General features: G+C 46.4%; 1 protein-coding gene across 2 annotated transcripts in view; it reads right to left on the bottom strand.

Moving 5' to 3' along the window:
- Window positions 1–346: 346 nt before the first annotated feature.
- Window positions 347–15,317, bottom strand: part of NMNAT3 (nicotinamide nucleotide adenylyltransferase 3) — a 110,620-nt gene continuing 95,649 nt past the window's right edge. The window contains exons 3-5 of one of the 2 annotated variants that reach the window (XM_058552029.1): window positions 12,857–13,040; window positions 7,462–7,544; window positions 347–1,534 (exon numbers count right to left, since the gene is read on the bottom strand). In XM_058552029.1, the coding sequence (XP_058408012.1) occupies window positions 1,113–1,534; window positions 7,462–7,544; window positions 12,857–13,040 (689 nt within the window). In that variant the 3' untranslated portion in view covers window positions 347–1,112. The remainder of the gene's footprint in view (window positions 1,535–7,461; window positions 7,545–12,856; window positions 13,041–15,317) is intronic. The other variant, XM_058552037.1, reaches the window with a different exon arrangement.

The following is a 15,317-nucleotide window of genomic DNA, read 5'->3' as shown; positions in this document are numbered from 1 at the left end:
TCCTCTGGTCAGCAAGTGTAGAGTAAACTCAAACAGAATTAGGCCAATCAAAACCTCCTCCTAATTGGCAGTGGCATCACAAATCCTGAACACACTTGAGGCTCCTGTTCTCCTCTCTCAGGGCCCGCCTGAAGAGAGCCACAGACCCAGATTAGAGCCCTGTTTGCATGGTGTGGAAAAGCGATTGCTTCCTCCACTGCTAGTACCCAGGAACATAAACTTTTAAATTCATGCTAGTTCGATTGGAACAGTAGCAAATTTCATGGAGTAGCTAAAAAGAAGGGCAACCACCAGGACAGCAGGCATGAATAATATAACAAAAGAAGAAAAAAGAGAAAGTTTTCATTAGTACTTTTTGATGTCAATTTATTATTTATTCCTTTGCCAATATTCAAACAGGCAGGCAGTCATAAAACATTCAAAAAGATCCTCTAAAACAGTCAAGGCATCTGTTTTACCTCAGTTCCTTTTTAGAAACTTGGAAATCAGGAGCCCTGGCATTTATAGAAGAGCTGTGTTAAAAATATCTGCTGTATCAAAAATACTGTTTGAGGATCACTACTTAGAAAGAATTTAGTTTAAACTTTAGTAACGGCCAGTAGGCAGGCAGACAGTAGTTCATGAGGGAAGGTTCAATGTAAATCAGCAAAGTGCTGCTTCCAAATTTTTGACTCAATTAGTATTATTTTGTTTGAAGTGAGGCGTTGACAAAGCCCACTGTTTGGTAATTAGCATCCTGTCAGGTCTCTCCAATCAAGCCCCGCAAGCTGCACCTGGTCTGAGTTAAAAATCGCACCTTGGGCAATTCTGACCTGACCCTCGGGGGCCCTGCCATGCGCAGAACTGCCTTCAGTGGCACGCACGCCATGAAACCATTTACGAAATACGGCCTCTGCAGCCAGAGGTTCTGAGAGCTTCTGCCTAAGCCTAATGACCTGCCACGCCGTTTTAACTTCTCTGTCCATCCCTATGATGTACACACCTGCTCCTCCCAAAAGAAGGTGTCTCTTCCTGGGACAGAAGATGCCTCGGAAGTAAAATCACTGTCAAAATAGAACAAATGAAAGATGGAAAAGCAAAAAAAGGAACACAAAGGCCCTAACAGCGTCTCCTCAGGCGGAGCTCGGTGGAGGAGGAGTGGCTGGCCCTCCCCCGCTCGTCTTTCCCTCGTTCCTCTGGGTGCTATTGTCTTTCCAGGAACTGTCCTTGGTGTAGAGGTTGTGTTCCTTGATGTAGTCGATGACGGCATCGGGGAGCAGGTACTTCACGCTCTGCCCTTGGCTCAAGGCCCGCCGGATGTACGTGGCGCTGATCTCGTTCTGCACGGGCTCCCTGGCCAGGTGAACGTTGTGCCGGTACTTCTGCAGGATGGGCAGGCCCAAGATGGACCGCTCTGGGTCGTGACCTGCCCGGCCCACGCACACCAAGCCAAATTTCTCCACTATTTCCTGGATGTGCGCATCCTTCCAGAGGTGGGGAGTCTGGAAGGTCTTGAGGACATCTGCCCCGCAGAGGAGCTTCAGCTCAGGCACAGCTGGAAAAACAAGGGCGGGTCCCAGCAAAGTTACAGAAGGGTCATGGCCAGTAAAGACAACGTCATCTTCTGTTTGAAAATTATGCAAAATGCTGTTCTTGGAATGTATGGGGGAACTCAGTGCCTCTGTGTTCATGACTTAAAAAGAAAAAGCATATAAATGAATCTGAAGCTACTTCAGAGACATACAGTTATAAGTAATAATCAATAAATCTTTTGTTTAATATTGGCAAAGTGCCAAGTAATACAAGACAGTTTTTTTCTTTTTTCCAGTGTTATACCACAGGTCTGTCTATGGTTGCTGGATCCCATGGCAGAGTGGTCCAGAGTATGCTGGACCCTGAACCCCATCTTCTGATAGAAGATATTGTCGTGAGAGCCCTGGGACCACCAAGGGCAAGTCACTGCCCTTCTTGAAATCTATTTCAGCCTGAACACTTGGTCCTTCTATAAGTAAAATCTCACCATAAAGGTTAGTTATAAAAGATCTGTGGATAACCAATAGATCTCTAAGACCCCAGCTGGTGACCTTTTCATCTGTTTTCAATAAAACAAAGCTCTAGAAAAACTGATCAGTGTGGATAATCCTCTGGCATTTGTTCTAACAGAATCATGATTGTGATGATAAAATACCTAACATTTCCCAGGAGCTCACAATAAGCACTGCTGGCAAGCACCCTGTGTGTGTCATTTCATTTGATTCTCAGAACAGCTTCATGAGGCAGGAGTTATTGTTGTGCCCATTTTGCGGAGGGTGAAACTGAGGCCAGAGAGGCAAGTGACTGTAGGCCGAGTCAGGATTCAGACCTGACAGCCAGCCAACAGGTGGGGCATTTGTAACCCTGAGGCTCTGCCGCCTCCTGCTGGCAGGCACCGTACATGCATCAGACCCGAGAAGCCCTTCCTCGGTTTTCCTGGCTAGTTCAGGCTCACGGCCCTTTTGAATGGGCAAAGCTGGGAAGCAAAATTCAAGTCCAGGTTAGAAGCATCCAGCAGGATCTCTGGTCCTTCTGGAAGCTGATTCTAGCTTCAGTAAACAGCAAAGGCTGGGCTCCTAGAGCACTGGCATCTCGCAGTCACCTTGAAACCTCAGCTGGGAGGGGCTTCAGGGATCCCCCTGCTGGGGAAAGGCCATCAGTTTAGGCTCCTCTACTGTGAAGCCTTTGCAGGAATCTGGACGTGGACCAGAGAGACAAGTGTACAAAGGACTGCAAGACCAGCTACGGACTGGAAAGTGAAAAACTGGAGGTGTCACGGAGAGGTCTGAGTTCCGGCCTCAGTTGGGCACAGTCAGCTCTGGGGCTGGAGCCATAATCCTTCCTTCTCTGGGCCTCAGTTTCCCCATCCATGAAATCATGGGCACCAGACTTGTTTCCTCATTTTAAAGCAGCAGATGTAATTACGGAAACACACTTTGCAAACACTCCAGCAGCCTAAGATTGGTATAATGACACGATATTCAAACATTTATTAATGCACAGATTCATGAATTCTCCATGGCTAAGAACTAGGACTCTGGAGCCAGACACCTTAGATTCCAATCCTGGCTCTGCCATTCAACAGCTGGGTGACCTCAACTTTAAAATGAGGATATTAATAATACTTATCTTATAGGATTATTTTACAATTGAACAAGTTTATAAATGTAAAATACTTAGAGCACTGCTTGGACTACAGTGTGATATGTGTTAACTACCATCCATCCATCCATCCACCCACCCACCTACTTAGCCACCAATTCATTCATCGACACATCCATTCAGCACTTATGGAGTATCTCCTAAGTGCCTGGCCTTTTAAAATCAATAAAACCGCATTTAAAAATTATTCAATAACTCACATTTTCACTAATTTGGGCTGGTACCATTGCACACAACATATACATGGATTTGAACTGTTCTGCATCTGTGAGGTCTTATTCTAATTTCATATTTATTCAACCATTGTAATATAGCAAGAGACCAGCATTTGACCTTTCAAAAAACTGGGTGATTTGTATGTGGTCTTCCTATGGGGGAGGTTAAATGATGTGCATTTAATTCCAGGGTCTCCTGAGGCCTGGGGCACACACCCTGCTGTTCTCACAGGTCAGAGAACAGAGAACACATCCCTTTCTTCTCCCAGTGGATTTTTGTGGGGACGATTTCCACATATCATCTTTGATATTAGATTCTGTTTGATTCATTAACAATGATGGTAAGGAATACGATTCACTCTGAGCCCTTGCCTACAGGCACAGTGCCCACACCCCGCCTCGTCCCTCAAGTCAGAGGCATGTCTGTGGGGCTGGTGCCTCAGACCCCAGCTCTGGGCCGTCCTGCCGTCAGGCCTCACAGAGGCACGCCCACACCCCTTCAAATCCAGTCACGTCACCACTAGAGTCTTCAGATCTAGTGACTGACTGTCCAAGTCCCAAGTACGTACCTTTGAGGCGTTGAACAAAGGCTGCCAATGTGATTTGTCTTAACAGTGATATAAATAGGATGTGGGGAGTGTTTGGGGGGCAGTGTGCTGCCTTTGAATAGCTGCAGGCTTTGAAAAGCAGATGAAGCAGAGATTTACACAGAATGTGAGGGAAGTGCCACCAGGACCTTTTCTTTGAATGTCCAGTTGCTGCAACTCTTTGACATAAAGGGCACCGACCCTGCGGTCAGTCAGCCTGGGTTTGAGTTTCCCATCTCCTGGGACCCGGGATGGCTGTAGCCGATGGCCTGTTTCCTCAGCTGTGAAAAGGGGATAATAAAGCCTCCTTTGGCAGTTATGGAAGTTGAGGGATGGAGCGAACGCAGTGTGAATTTCCTGCCCAGTGCAGCGTGTGAACACGGCCACACAGGCCACGTAGACACACACAGGAGTGTGGGACCTCTGAGTCTAAACAGGAGGACACCAGAGATGAAGCCAGGTACTGGCATCTGAAGGGCAGCACCCAGAGGAACCAGACAAAGCTGCCCTGGAACAGTCAGTGCAAAATGGAACCAGGGGAAGTCCTGCTCTGGTCTGTGGGGAGGAGATCTTCTGAAGGTTGCTGAGCTGTGCTCAGCCCCACCAGCCGAGGGCAGGGACCACCTTCACAAAAGACAAGACATCACAGGACTGAGACATCATTCATCCCAAAGGGTCACACGCGAGTAGCACCCACGTGACTCTGGGTGAGTCCGAGGAGGACTGCACATCACAGGAGTGACGGGAAGGCAGGCTCCGGCAGCCAGGAAGCGCTGAGCCCAGCCCATAGCCTGCAATCCCAGAGCAGAAGAGCACACAGCAAAATACACAGCACACAAAAGGGCCCTTTGGAAATAGGTCACGGGAAACATGCAAGTCGTCTCATCAAAAGCCACACTTAATGCGGAGAAAATGTCTACCTTTCTTTTTTTAATCACCCTAGTTGTTTTTTCGATTATAAACAGGAAACCCGTGTCAATTATGGAATGTATGGAAAATACATATTTAAAATAGAAAACAACAATTAACAATAATTCTGCTTTCTACAAAAACTGTTAATATTTTGGTGTACTTTTTAGTCTTTTCTATCAATTTAGACATGTAAATAGATGTGAATGTATATTTACATATTTTTTATATAATATGTATTGTATCCTGATTTTTTTCCACTTACCTCATAAGTGTTTCTCCATATCATGAAAACCTTTTGTGTAGATTCTTCGTCCTATGTATACAGTATCATCTACTTACACATTCCCTTATATTTAAATATTGAGGTTGCTTTTATTTTCGGCTCTTATAAAGATTGCTGTGATAAACATCTTTCTGCATAAATCTTTGTCCCAATCTCTAATTATTTCCTCAGCCAGATTCCTGGAGGGGAATACATTGAGCAAAGGGCATGAACATTTTTAAAGCCCCTGATATATTTTGGTAAAGCGAAAAGCCCACTTTTCATTCAACGTAAACTTCCTTTTCTAACAGTTGCTTTAGAAGAGAATAAGGTGAGTAGGATTTAGGGTTTGAACAGAAAGAGAAGGGATACAGGAAAAACTCCCAACCTTATAGGGCTAAGCAGAGTAGGCTAGTAGCCCCTACAGAAATCAATCTGCAAAGAACGTGGGGTGAGCTTTGGTGGACGGAAGGAGAGAGCCCATCTCAGGGAAGCAGCGGGGGCTGGTTCCATGGGGAAGGTAGGTTCCAAACTGGGCCTCACAGGACAGATAGGTTTTCAATAGGGGAGCCAAGAAGGGAAGGGGGAGAAGGGCAGGCCAGGCAAAGAGACAGGGATTCTGGAAGCACTTGCAGAGACGGGAAGTGTGAGAAGGTGGAGCCTCAGCGTGGCATCCCTCCCACCTCACTGGCAGTTCCTGCCTCTCACTGGAGCCCCGGCATGCCCACTGGCACGGAAGGCCCAACTAAGCTTACACTTTGTGCCTTGCTCAGCTGCCCTTCTGCCCAGAAATGCTCCAACCCCAGATAACCTACTGATCCTATGAGTCTCGTGCAGGTGTCTCCTCCTCCAGGCAGCCTTCCTCATCTGTGCCTGGACTCCACCATTCACAGCTTGGCTCCAGCCAGGGTCAGGGGCTGGGGCAGGCTGTCTCTGTTCTCACCCTGAGGCTCTGGGCTGTACTCTGCGAGCTTCTCGAGAATCCTATTAGGAGTGACTGCTGAGCCAGAGATAATTCAGGGAGAAGGCAGAAGGCTGAGAATTAATGCTCCGCTGTGCTCATGAGTGGGGGCGGTGGGGAGAAGCCCATGCAGGCAACAGAGGAGAGGCAGGCAGAGACCAGAGGAACACAATAAACACTGTGTAAACTGATTATACAGGAGACTCCCTAACTTGTTTTTTTTCTGATTCATACTCTAGTACAGTTCCCTAAACTGCAGTAAAGCAGATCCCCCAAGTGCCTATTAAACATCCCAATTCCCAGGCCCCATTCCCACTCAGGAGGTCTGGGGCCGGCCCCGGAATTAGTGTTTTTAATAAGCCTCTCAGGCGATTCTGCAGTGAGTGATCCCTCCACCAGCATTTGGGGACTGCTGCATGACACCTTCAGGGCCTGGTGGCTTTTTCAAGTCTTTTTGGAAGAGCGTTTCCCAGTCTGTGTTCTGGGGATCCTAGTTCTGAGAACTACTAATATGCATTCAAAAGAGTCTCATGATTAACAAGTGATAATGGCTGCAGGCTATGTCCCTTTCCTGTAGGGTCACAATGCACTTGAACAGAGTCAAGGCTCTGAAAAGTCCTGCCGGAAAGAGAGCATCTTAGGTTTGTTTAACCGTGACATTCCCCAGCCCTTCTGATCTGGAAATAGGGTCCCACCAACCCAAGGTGGGGGAGCCACAGTGGGAAACCCTGCAGATGGGCCTGCCGGAATGTCAGCCAGTGGGACCGGTGACTCCCTGCTCGTGTCACATCCTGCCCTCCCATCTCCTGGTGCTCCTGTGGATTTGCATGAGGGGCATTTGACCCCAGCACCAGGGCTGCCCTTAGAGAAGGAAGAGACTTGGAAATCACAGCTGACAAGGTTCCATCAAACACCAGGAGCTGACAAGAGGGTGGAAACCCAGGGTTACACATTGAAAAGATAATCCAAATCGACTTTATATTCCCTTAAAAATGGTTTCCTCTTCTGAGTAAACCACTGAGTAACACTGCTACAAGCACCCGTCTCTCACCTTCAGGGTTATAATGGCACATTTTGTGTGCAAAAGGCTAAGGATTTTAAAAGAGCCCCGGCGTCACACTCCCCAGTGTGTAGCCCTGACAGTAATCCACGTCACAAGCACAGGTCACAAGGCAGAAAATCCCACATTAGCATAACGGTTTACAAGGGGTGGTGGTGGATTGTTTAATTTGGCCTTTCAACCTGGGAAGTGTCACCCCACCCAGGCGGGCCTCAGAATCCTCCATGCCCAGAGGGGTGTGACTGCCATCAGTCCTCACCCGAGTCCCTGACAGACAAGGTCACACCCACCTGTGGGGGCCGCAGGGAGAGCCTTGTCTCGGTCCGGGCCTTCCTTCTGGGGCAGGGATCTGAGCAGTTCGCGGTGGTGGTGCCTGCGTGGTAAACAGACGCTCAGGGCGTGTCCGAGGGGCCCACAGTCCCCCAAAGCCACCCAGTGGGTCTTGGATCTTCAGTCTCAACCTGCTTTGGTCCATTTTAGGTGGCTCAGCCCACAAATATTTGTTGAGGGCCTACTATGTCCCAGGCCCTGGGCCAGATGCCAGGACAGAAAGCAGAGGTGTCGGGGTCCTCCCAGAGCGCGCTAACCAAGACGGCTCACTGCCTCCTGCGAGCCCAGGGTGACAGCGGGGAAAGAGCATATTTCTACTCTTTTAACATTTTCTTTCAATATCTCACTTAAAAAAAAATGTTGAGTAGGGATTAAGGACATGGTCTATCAGGATCAGACAGGCTTGAGTTCAAAATACAAATTTCCATTTGTAAAGCTGGGATAAGAACACCTCTTTTTTAGACTTTTGTGAAGGTAAATGAGCTGCTACACAGGAAGCACTGGCACGGGGCCTGGCCCCCAGCTGGCTCTCAAAACACAGGCTCGCTCTCATCATAAGCTAGTATCTTGGAAGTCCACAGCGGGATGGATGGCTAAGAGTCTGGCTGGGAGCCAGACTGCCTCAGAGAATCCCAGCTCCTCTCCAGTTAGCTGTGTGACCCTGGGCGGGTGGTTCAGGTCTCTGTGTGGATGGCTCAGCACCTGCAAAACGAGGAACGACAGTGCCTGCCTCTGGCGGGTGGTCGTGAAGATTCAAGGAGTTAGGCACGAAAAGGCACCGCAGAGTGCGAAGCACAAGCAGATCTCATTACACGTCAGCAGCTCAGACGTGATTAGACTTACACCAACTGGGCACGCGCGCTCTTTTAGCAATCTATCTTCTGCGAATCAAGAGGTACCTGCATCTTCTTTTTACTCAAACAACGTAATCGCTACGTCTTGTATCAACATGATTTTCCCTCTTCCACCTACTGTATTATGCACTTATTAGAGCTGTACTTGGGAGGGACCAGTGCCTGGTGGAAGACGCATGTGCTTTGCAGCCAGAATGGGTGGGTTCAAGTTGAGGTTCTCCTTCGTGTATGACCTTGGATGCATCACTAACATCTCAGAGGCTCATTGACCTTGTCTGTTAATTGGTCATGAAAGTTAATGCCGGCCGTATACACAGAGCATCACAAGACCATGAAGGAGAAAGTGCTTCTACCCTCCAGATGCTGGGCAAGGGCTCAATGCTGATTACTATGGGGAGAGGGGCAGCATACAGGTTATGTTCCAGGATTAGACTGCCCGGGTTGGAATTCTGGTTCCAGCTTGTAGCTGTGCAATCTTGGTGGGTTCCTCGGTCAATCTGCCTCCAGTTTTCTCATCTGTGGAATGGGGCATAAGGACAGGACCCGCCCCAGAGAGCTGCTGTGAGGATTAACTGAAGAGCTTAGCACCGGCCCATATACAGAAGGCGCCCAATAAACATCAGCTATTCTTACCATCATTATTCTCAGTCTACCTTCCCCACCCGACTGTGAACAGGGAGCTCATTTAATTCATCCTTATATTCTTAGTACCTAGGAACTGCTGACCTAAAGTCGAACGATGGAAGAATAAACATTTAATTCTGATCCAAAGTCCTTTCTGGTGATCTCAGAGACTTGGATGAGTCTTCTCAGGGCCCCGCTGGACTCTGTCTGTGTGTCGTTCACGTCTTATTACTGTGGTTCAGGAAGCTCCATCTGTGAGGAGTCTCTCCTGGGTTATTCCGGAATCTAGCATCAGACTGAAGGAGCCTGGAGGCTCACCTCCACCTTCTAACTGTAGGACTTTGAGGATGTTACTGACCCTTTCAGAGCCTCTATTTCCTCATCTGTAAAATGGGGCTAAACCCCCCTACTCCTCAGAGTTGCTGAGCTGAGTAGATATATGCTGGAAAGAGCCTGGCACACATAGTAGGGGATCAATAAAAGGTGGTGATCAGGGCTGGCCCCGTGGCTTAGCGGTTAAGTGCACGCGCTCCGCTACTGGCGGCCCGGGTTTGGATCCAGGTGCGCACCGACGCACCGCTTCTACGGCCACGCTGAAGCCGCGTCCCACATACAGCAACTAGCAGGATGTGCAACTATGACATACAACTATCTACTAGGGCTTTGGGGGAAAAAAAGGAGGAGGATTGGCAATAGATGTTAGCTCAGAGCCGGTCTTCCTCAGCAAAAAGAGGAGGATTAGCATGGATGTTAGCTCAGGGCTGATCTTCCTCACACACACACAAAAAAAGGTGGTGATCATCATCTTATTTTACTTACCTTGAAGCTCCTAGTTCAAGTTGCCCCTACTTTGAATGTTAGCTGGATCTCTGAACTCTGGTGTGCAAGTGATTACTCTCAGTGCCAACTGCGTCCTCCTCACAGACCTCCACCCTGCCCTGTGGGGCAGTGGCCACTGCTTCCTCTTGTCGCCTGCCTGCCCTGTCCCCTGGTGTGCCTAGCCCTGGGCCTGACCCTGAGAGGGTGTTCCCTGTGGTCAGTAGCCCCACTGTTCTCCAGGGATGCCCGATCAGAGGGTCACTGTGGCAGGAGCAAAGGCAGCCACATTATGCCCCCACCTGTAGATCACTGGTTTTGAAGATGGCCATAAGCATGGCTTCAGAGTCAAACAGACTGGGGCTCCACCACTTGCTCATTTGTTGTGTGACTGTGATTATCTTAGCCTCTCTGAACCTCAGTTTCTTCATCTGTAAAATGAGGACAACATAAGGTCATGTATGCAAAGGGGTACATGAGACGACGACGATGATGATGGACCACGTCAAGTGGCAGTGTGACCAAGGCCCTCCCCCCACAACATGGGGAAAAGGTGAGTGAAATAAGTTATCAAATGCTCTAAAAGCATGAAAGCTGGCCTAGATTAAAAAAATTAGAGTAAAAGTAAGCAACGTGATAAGGAGAAAAAGAATCCTCAGTAAGCCTCACAGCGAATTTATTTCATAGTGACATCTGTCACTGTCGCCATGATGTAAACGCACTGTTGCCTCTATCAAGAAGGTACTAAATGGAGCAAAGCGTGGGGTAGACTTCTACCACGTTTCTAAAATCACCTAACTTTATAATTTTAACCAGATTTTCAACTTAAAAAAAATGCTTTTGGTAGTTTTAGGAAAACATTAGCAATCAAATTTTCTAATGCAATGGATACACTCTGGAAATGAAGCTCACTCCAAATACTGAAAAAAAAAACAAACTCTTAATCAGTTATCTGATAAAATGGCATTGACTATTTATATCAGTAGATTCTCAACCTTGGCTGCACAAAATAAATCATTTCAGAACATTTTAAAAAATACCCATGCTTAGACACCACCCCAGACAAATCATAATCTGGAGGGGTTGGGGGGAGGAGTTTGAGTATTTAAAAAAGCTTCCCAACTTCTACAGCCAGAGTTGAGACCCCTGGTTTGGATGGATCTTAGTACTAATCAGAGGCATGATTCACATACTTGGTGACTGCGGTTGTGACCTCAATCCTGGCCACACGTTAAAATCACCAAGGAGCTCTAAAAATCCTGATGTTCTACTCCAGGCCAATGACATCCCATCTCTGGGGTAAGACTCAGGCATCGATAATTCTGAAACCTCCCTAGGTGATTCAATGTGCAGCTAGGGCTGAGAAGCACTGAACTAAAGGATAAAGTAAAAAAAGGAAAAGAATGTGTTGGGTAAAATCTTAGCTCACACCTGCATTTTGCAGCAGAAGCACTAGTAGTATTATGTAGTGCTGTGGCAGTTTCAATTTACCTGAGAATGGCTTATCTGTTTTGAGGATAAGTTATGGGCTAGTGCTAGGGATACAGTGAAGGGAACGAACATTAAGCACCTGCCATAAACCAGGTGTTCTGCCTACACCATCCCATTTAATTCACACTGTACCCAGTGAAGTAGGTGGTGTCATCCCCACTTTATCAGGGGAGGAATTGAGGCTCAGAGAGGCTAACTCACTTTATGCCAAGTCACTCAACTAGTAAAGTGGGCTCCAAAATCTGGGCCCTCGGCCCCACTGCCTCTCACAGGGTGGAGGTGGAAAGTGTCTATTTGCTCTGACCACTGTTAATGCTGAATGATTTGTCGGATTATCTGTTGTTTTGTTTCTAGTCCCCTCTGTTAGACTAGATAAATGAGAGCTGACTATACTGCTTATTCTGAGGGGATGATCTAGGTGTAAACTTATTCCTTATGTTAAAAAAAAAGCATGTGTCCTAACAATTATTTCATATTTGCTCTCCTTTCAATTGGCAACAGCTTCTGAAGTAGCACTGTAACTGCTGAATTCCTTCCCAAGTAAAAGGTAAATAATAAGAACCAGGATATGTACCTAAATGTTTACTTCTACTAAAAAGGTAAACATTTTTCTCCCGAGTGACTTTGAAGATATAAAAAACAAAAACCAAAACAGATTATGAACAGGCCTGCTAGTTATTCAACCTTTCCCTTGTGCTTCCTATTCCCTGATGATCCTAGTGCTCCCAAATAGAGAAGAGAGACAGCCCACAGTCTGCAAACCCTTCAGGCAGAGCCGGCTGTCATTAGTGACAGACAGGTCCACCTCACAGTTTCCACCGACAGCCAGGACAGAGGGACTTCCTGCCTCTCCAGCAAACTCCTGGTCAGGTTTCCCAGACACGAGGCAGTGACCCATCGTCCTACATGCGGGACTTGTAGGACTTTCAAACAGCAAATTACTTACGCTGAATGCTAACAGCAATTCCAAAAGAAAAAAATCCCGAACACCTATGTCTAGATTTATAGTCTTCTTTCCTTCAGTTTTACATAAAAGTCTAGATTTATAGAACCCAGGATTTGTACAATTAGAAAAGATGACTTATTCAGTAGATGCTGTTTTCAACCTACTCAGTGAAGACAATAAAAAAGGTCCCATTTACTGAATATTCTTATGTGGTTCTGGGTCAGAAAAGTTTTTTACATTTTTAAAATCCTCATTAGGTTTTATTGTCCCCATTTTGCAAGTGAGAAATGTGTCTCAGAGAAGTTAAGTCAAGTGCCTAAAGTCATACAGCCTCTAAGTGGCGGCACTGGGGCCCCGATGCTACAGCCCTCGGAAACAAGACTAGACCTTTCCACAAAGTGCCTCTTGCAGGGCAGGCAGTGGTTAGTGATGTTCTTCGCCCAGGACCTCTCTGAGACCGTGTCTGTTGGTCTCTCTCCCTCTAAGGAGAAACACATCTCGGATTCTGGCTGAGAAGGCCTGGCTGATGGCCCACTCACCACTCCGCCCCTACCTTTCACCCCACGGGTTCTGCAGATGCGTCCTGTGGCCTCTGTCATCACAGGAGAGCGTGCCCACCATTACCTCAGCACCTTCACCGTCTCCATCCACTGCGCCTGCTCACTCTCCCAGGGGTCCACCCGGATCCAGTCGGACGTCTGCAGGGCCAGCCGGGCCATGGCCACCCGGTGCCGGGCAGCCACGAGGTCTTTCTTCCCGTACTTGTCGTTGACAGGAGAGATGATACCCCCGATCACCTGGTACATCCCTACGCAAGGGAGAACGGTGGTGCTGCCCAAACGCTCGCCACCTGGCAGCCTGAGTTCAGGCAGGTGCTAAAAATCTCCGTGCCTCATCCTGAGTGGGAGCAGACCCCCCCCACCAACACCGGCATTCTCTCTGGGGGGGCCAGCTCCCCTGAGCAAGGTAAAGGCACCACCTCAGGGACCATGTGCCTCTCCTCCAGAGTCTTCTACAACCCAGAGAAGTACTTCTCCTGAGAGGATGGCTGTGAGGGAGGAGCCAGGCGAGGCTCCCATATAGCAATGCAGATAGTTAGGGTCAGAATACGTCTGAGGAACATGATGACTTCCCCTCTGTGGGACTTCACAGGGGCACTATCATCCTCGAATCATGTATGGGAGAATAGTTACATACAGTTTCTTAGGAAAAAATAGGGGATTTTGTGGATCAAAGATGAAGGGATGGGGTTTAGCATGAACTAGGCAGGTGGGTGATGGGAAGTAGATTGCATAGACCCACGACTGGCTTTGGAGGAATGTGCTGCTAAGGTAATGGGAAGGCCTACTTTGGAAAAGACATGGGCTGTGCTGATGAGCGATGCTGCGTGGTGCAGGGACTGGAGAATTTTAAGTATAGAGCTACAAGGACATTGAAGAAGCTACAGAGAACCATCATGGAAAAAGTATGACTGGGACTCAAGGAGCCTGGGGTGGGAGCTGCAGCCCCATCACTTACTAGGATGCCTTAGGTGAATTATTGAGCTATTTGGAAAAATAAAATACTTAGCCATTTGAACTTCAGGTTTCCTATCTGTAAAATGGGATAATACCTGCTTGGTAGGACCTTGTGGTAAGGATGAAATTAGATAATGTTTATGTAGTGAGATAATATTTTAATTTAGTATATATCAAAAATGTATTATGAAATATAACAGGCACATAAAAGGGCATAAAACACATACGGTTTGATGAAGAGTTATAAAGTCTATCCCGCTTTAATCATCACCTAGGTTAAGATACAGAACATTCTGGAACACCAGAATTCCCTATCACAACCCCTACTCTGTCGGAAGTTAATCGTTATTCTTATTTTTATAACATTCTCTTGCTTTCTTTTATAGCTTTACCATGTATTTATGCATCCTTAAAAAACAGATTCATTTTGCCTGCTTCTGAAACTTTTATAAACGGATTCATACTAGATGTATTCTTTTGTTAAGCCTTTTTCACTTTATGTAAATAAAATTCATGTAGTCCAACCAGTTTTATTGCTGCAAAATATTCCACTGCAGGATTATATACCAAATAATTGATTTTACTGTTTTAATATTTTACTGTTGACGGACTTGGTTTGATTAGACAATTACAAACAATGCTGCTGTGAAAATGCTTGCATTAAGTCTCCCTGTGCACAAAAGCACATATTATTTCTTAGGTTACTTACTTAAGAGTGGAACTGCTGAGTCATGAGTGGGTGTCTTTGCAGCTTTACTGGATAATGTCAAACAGTCTTCTAAAGTGGTTGTAGCTCTTTACCCTCCCACCAGCGGGTGTCTGAGTTTCCTTTGCTCCACACCAGGCCATATGGGGTTATTCTCAGGATATTCCCACCCTGACAGATGTGTTGTTACATCTCATTGTGGTTTTAATGTTCATTTTCCTGCTTACTAATGAGGCTGAGCATTTATTCATATATATTATTAAACATTCAAGCTTAATTTTTTGTGAAGTGCTTGTTCAAATCTTTTGCCCATATTTTGGGTTGTCTGCCTTTTTATCATTCATTTGTAGAGTACTTCACATATTCCAAATACTAACCCTTTGTTGGCTGGTTATTGTGTCATGAATATCTTCTCTTAATTTATGGCTTGTCTTACTCTTTTACGGAATCTTTTGAAAACAAAAGTTCTTAATTTTAATGTAGTTGGGTTATTAGTTTTTTCCTTTATGGCTAGTGCATTTTGTGTTATGAAGACATTTTCCTGTATTATCTCATAATATAATATTTTTTTATAGTTTTGTTTTTCACACTTGGGTCTTTGTGCATGATGTGAGTTCTATTAAGTTATTTTCCATTTGGATAGTCAATTATTCCAGCAATGTTTAATAAAAAGACCCCCTCCACTCTGCTGTGTGCATTGCCACCCATGTAGAACATCAAGTGTCCACAGGTACAGAAACAGTCTCTCTCTCTATTCTGTCTTGTTGCTCTATATGCCTGTCTTTGCTCAAGGTCACACTACTTTGCTTAGTTTAGCTTTATTGTACATCTTGACATCTAGTTAAGAAAACCCTCCCACTTT

Source organism: Diceros bicornis, chromosome 2 (genome assembly GCF_020826845.1).
Source record: "Diceros bicornis minor isolate mBicDic1 chromosome 2, mDicBic1.mat.cur, whole genome shotgun sequence".
Lineage (NCBI taxonomy): Eukaryota > Metazoa > Chordata > Mammalia > Perissodactyla > Rhinocerotidae > Diceros > Diceros bicornis.
The sequence above is the reverse complement of the archived record's forward strand: the minus strand, read 5'-3'. Positions and strand labels throughout refer to the sequence as shown.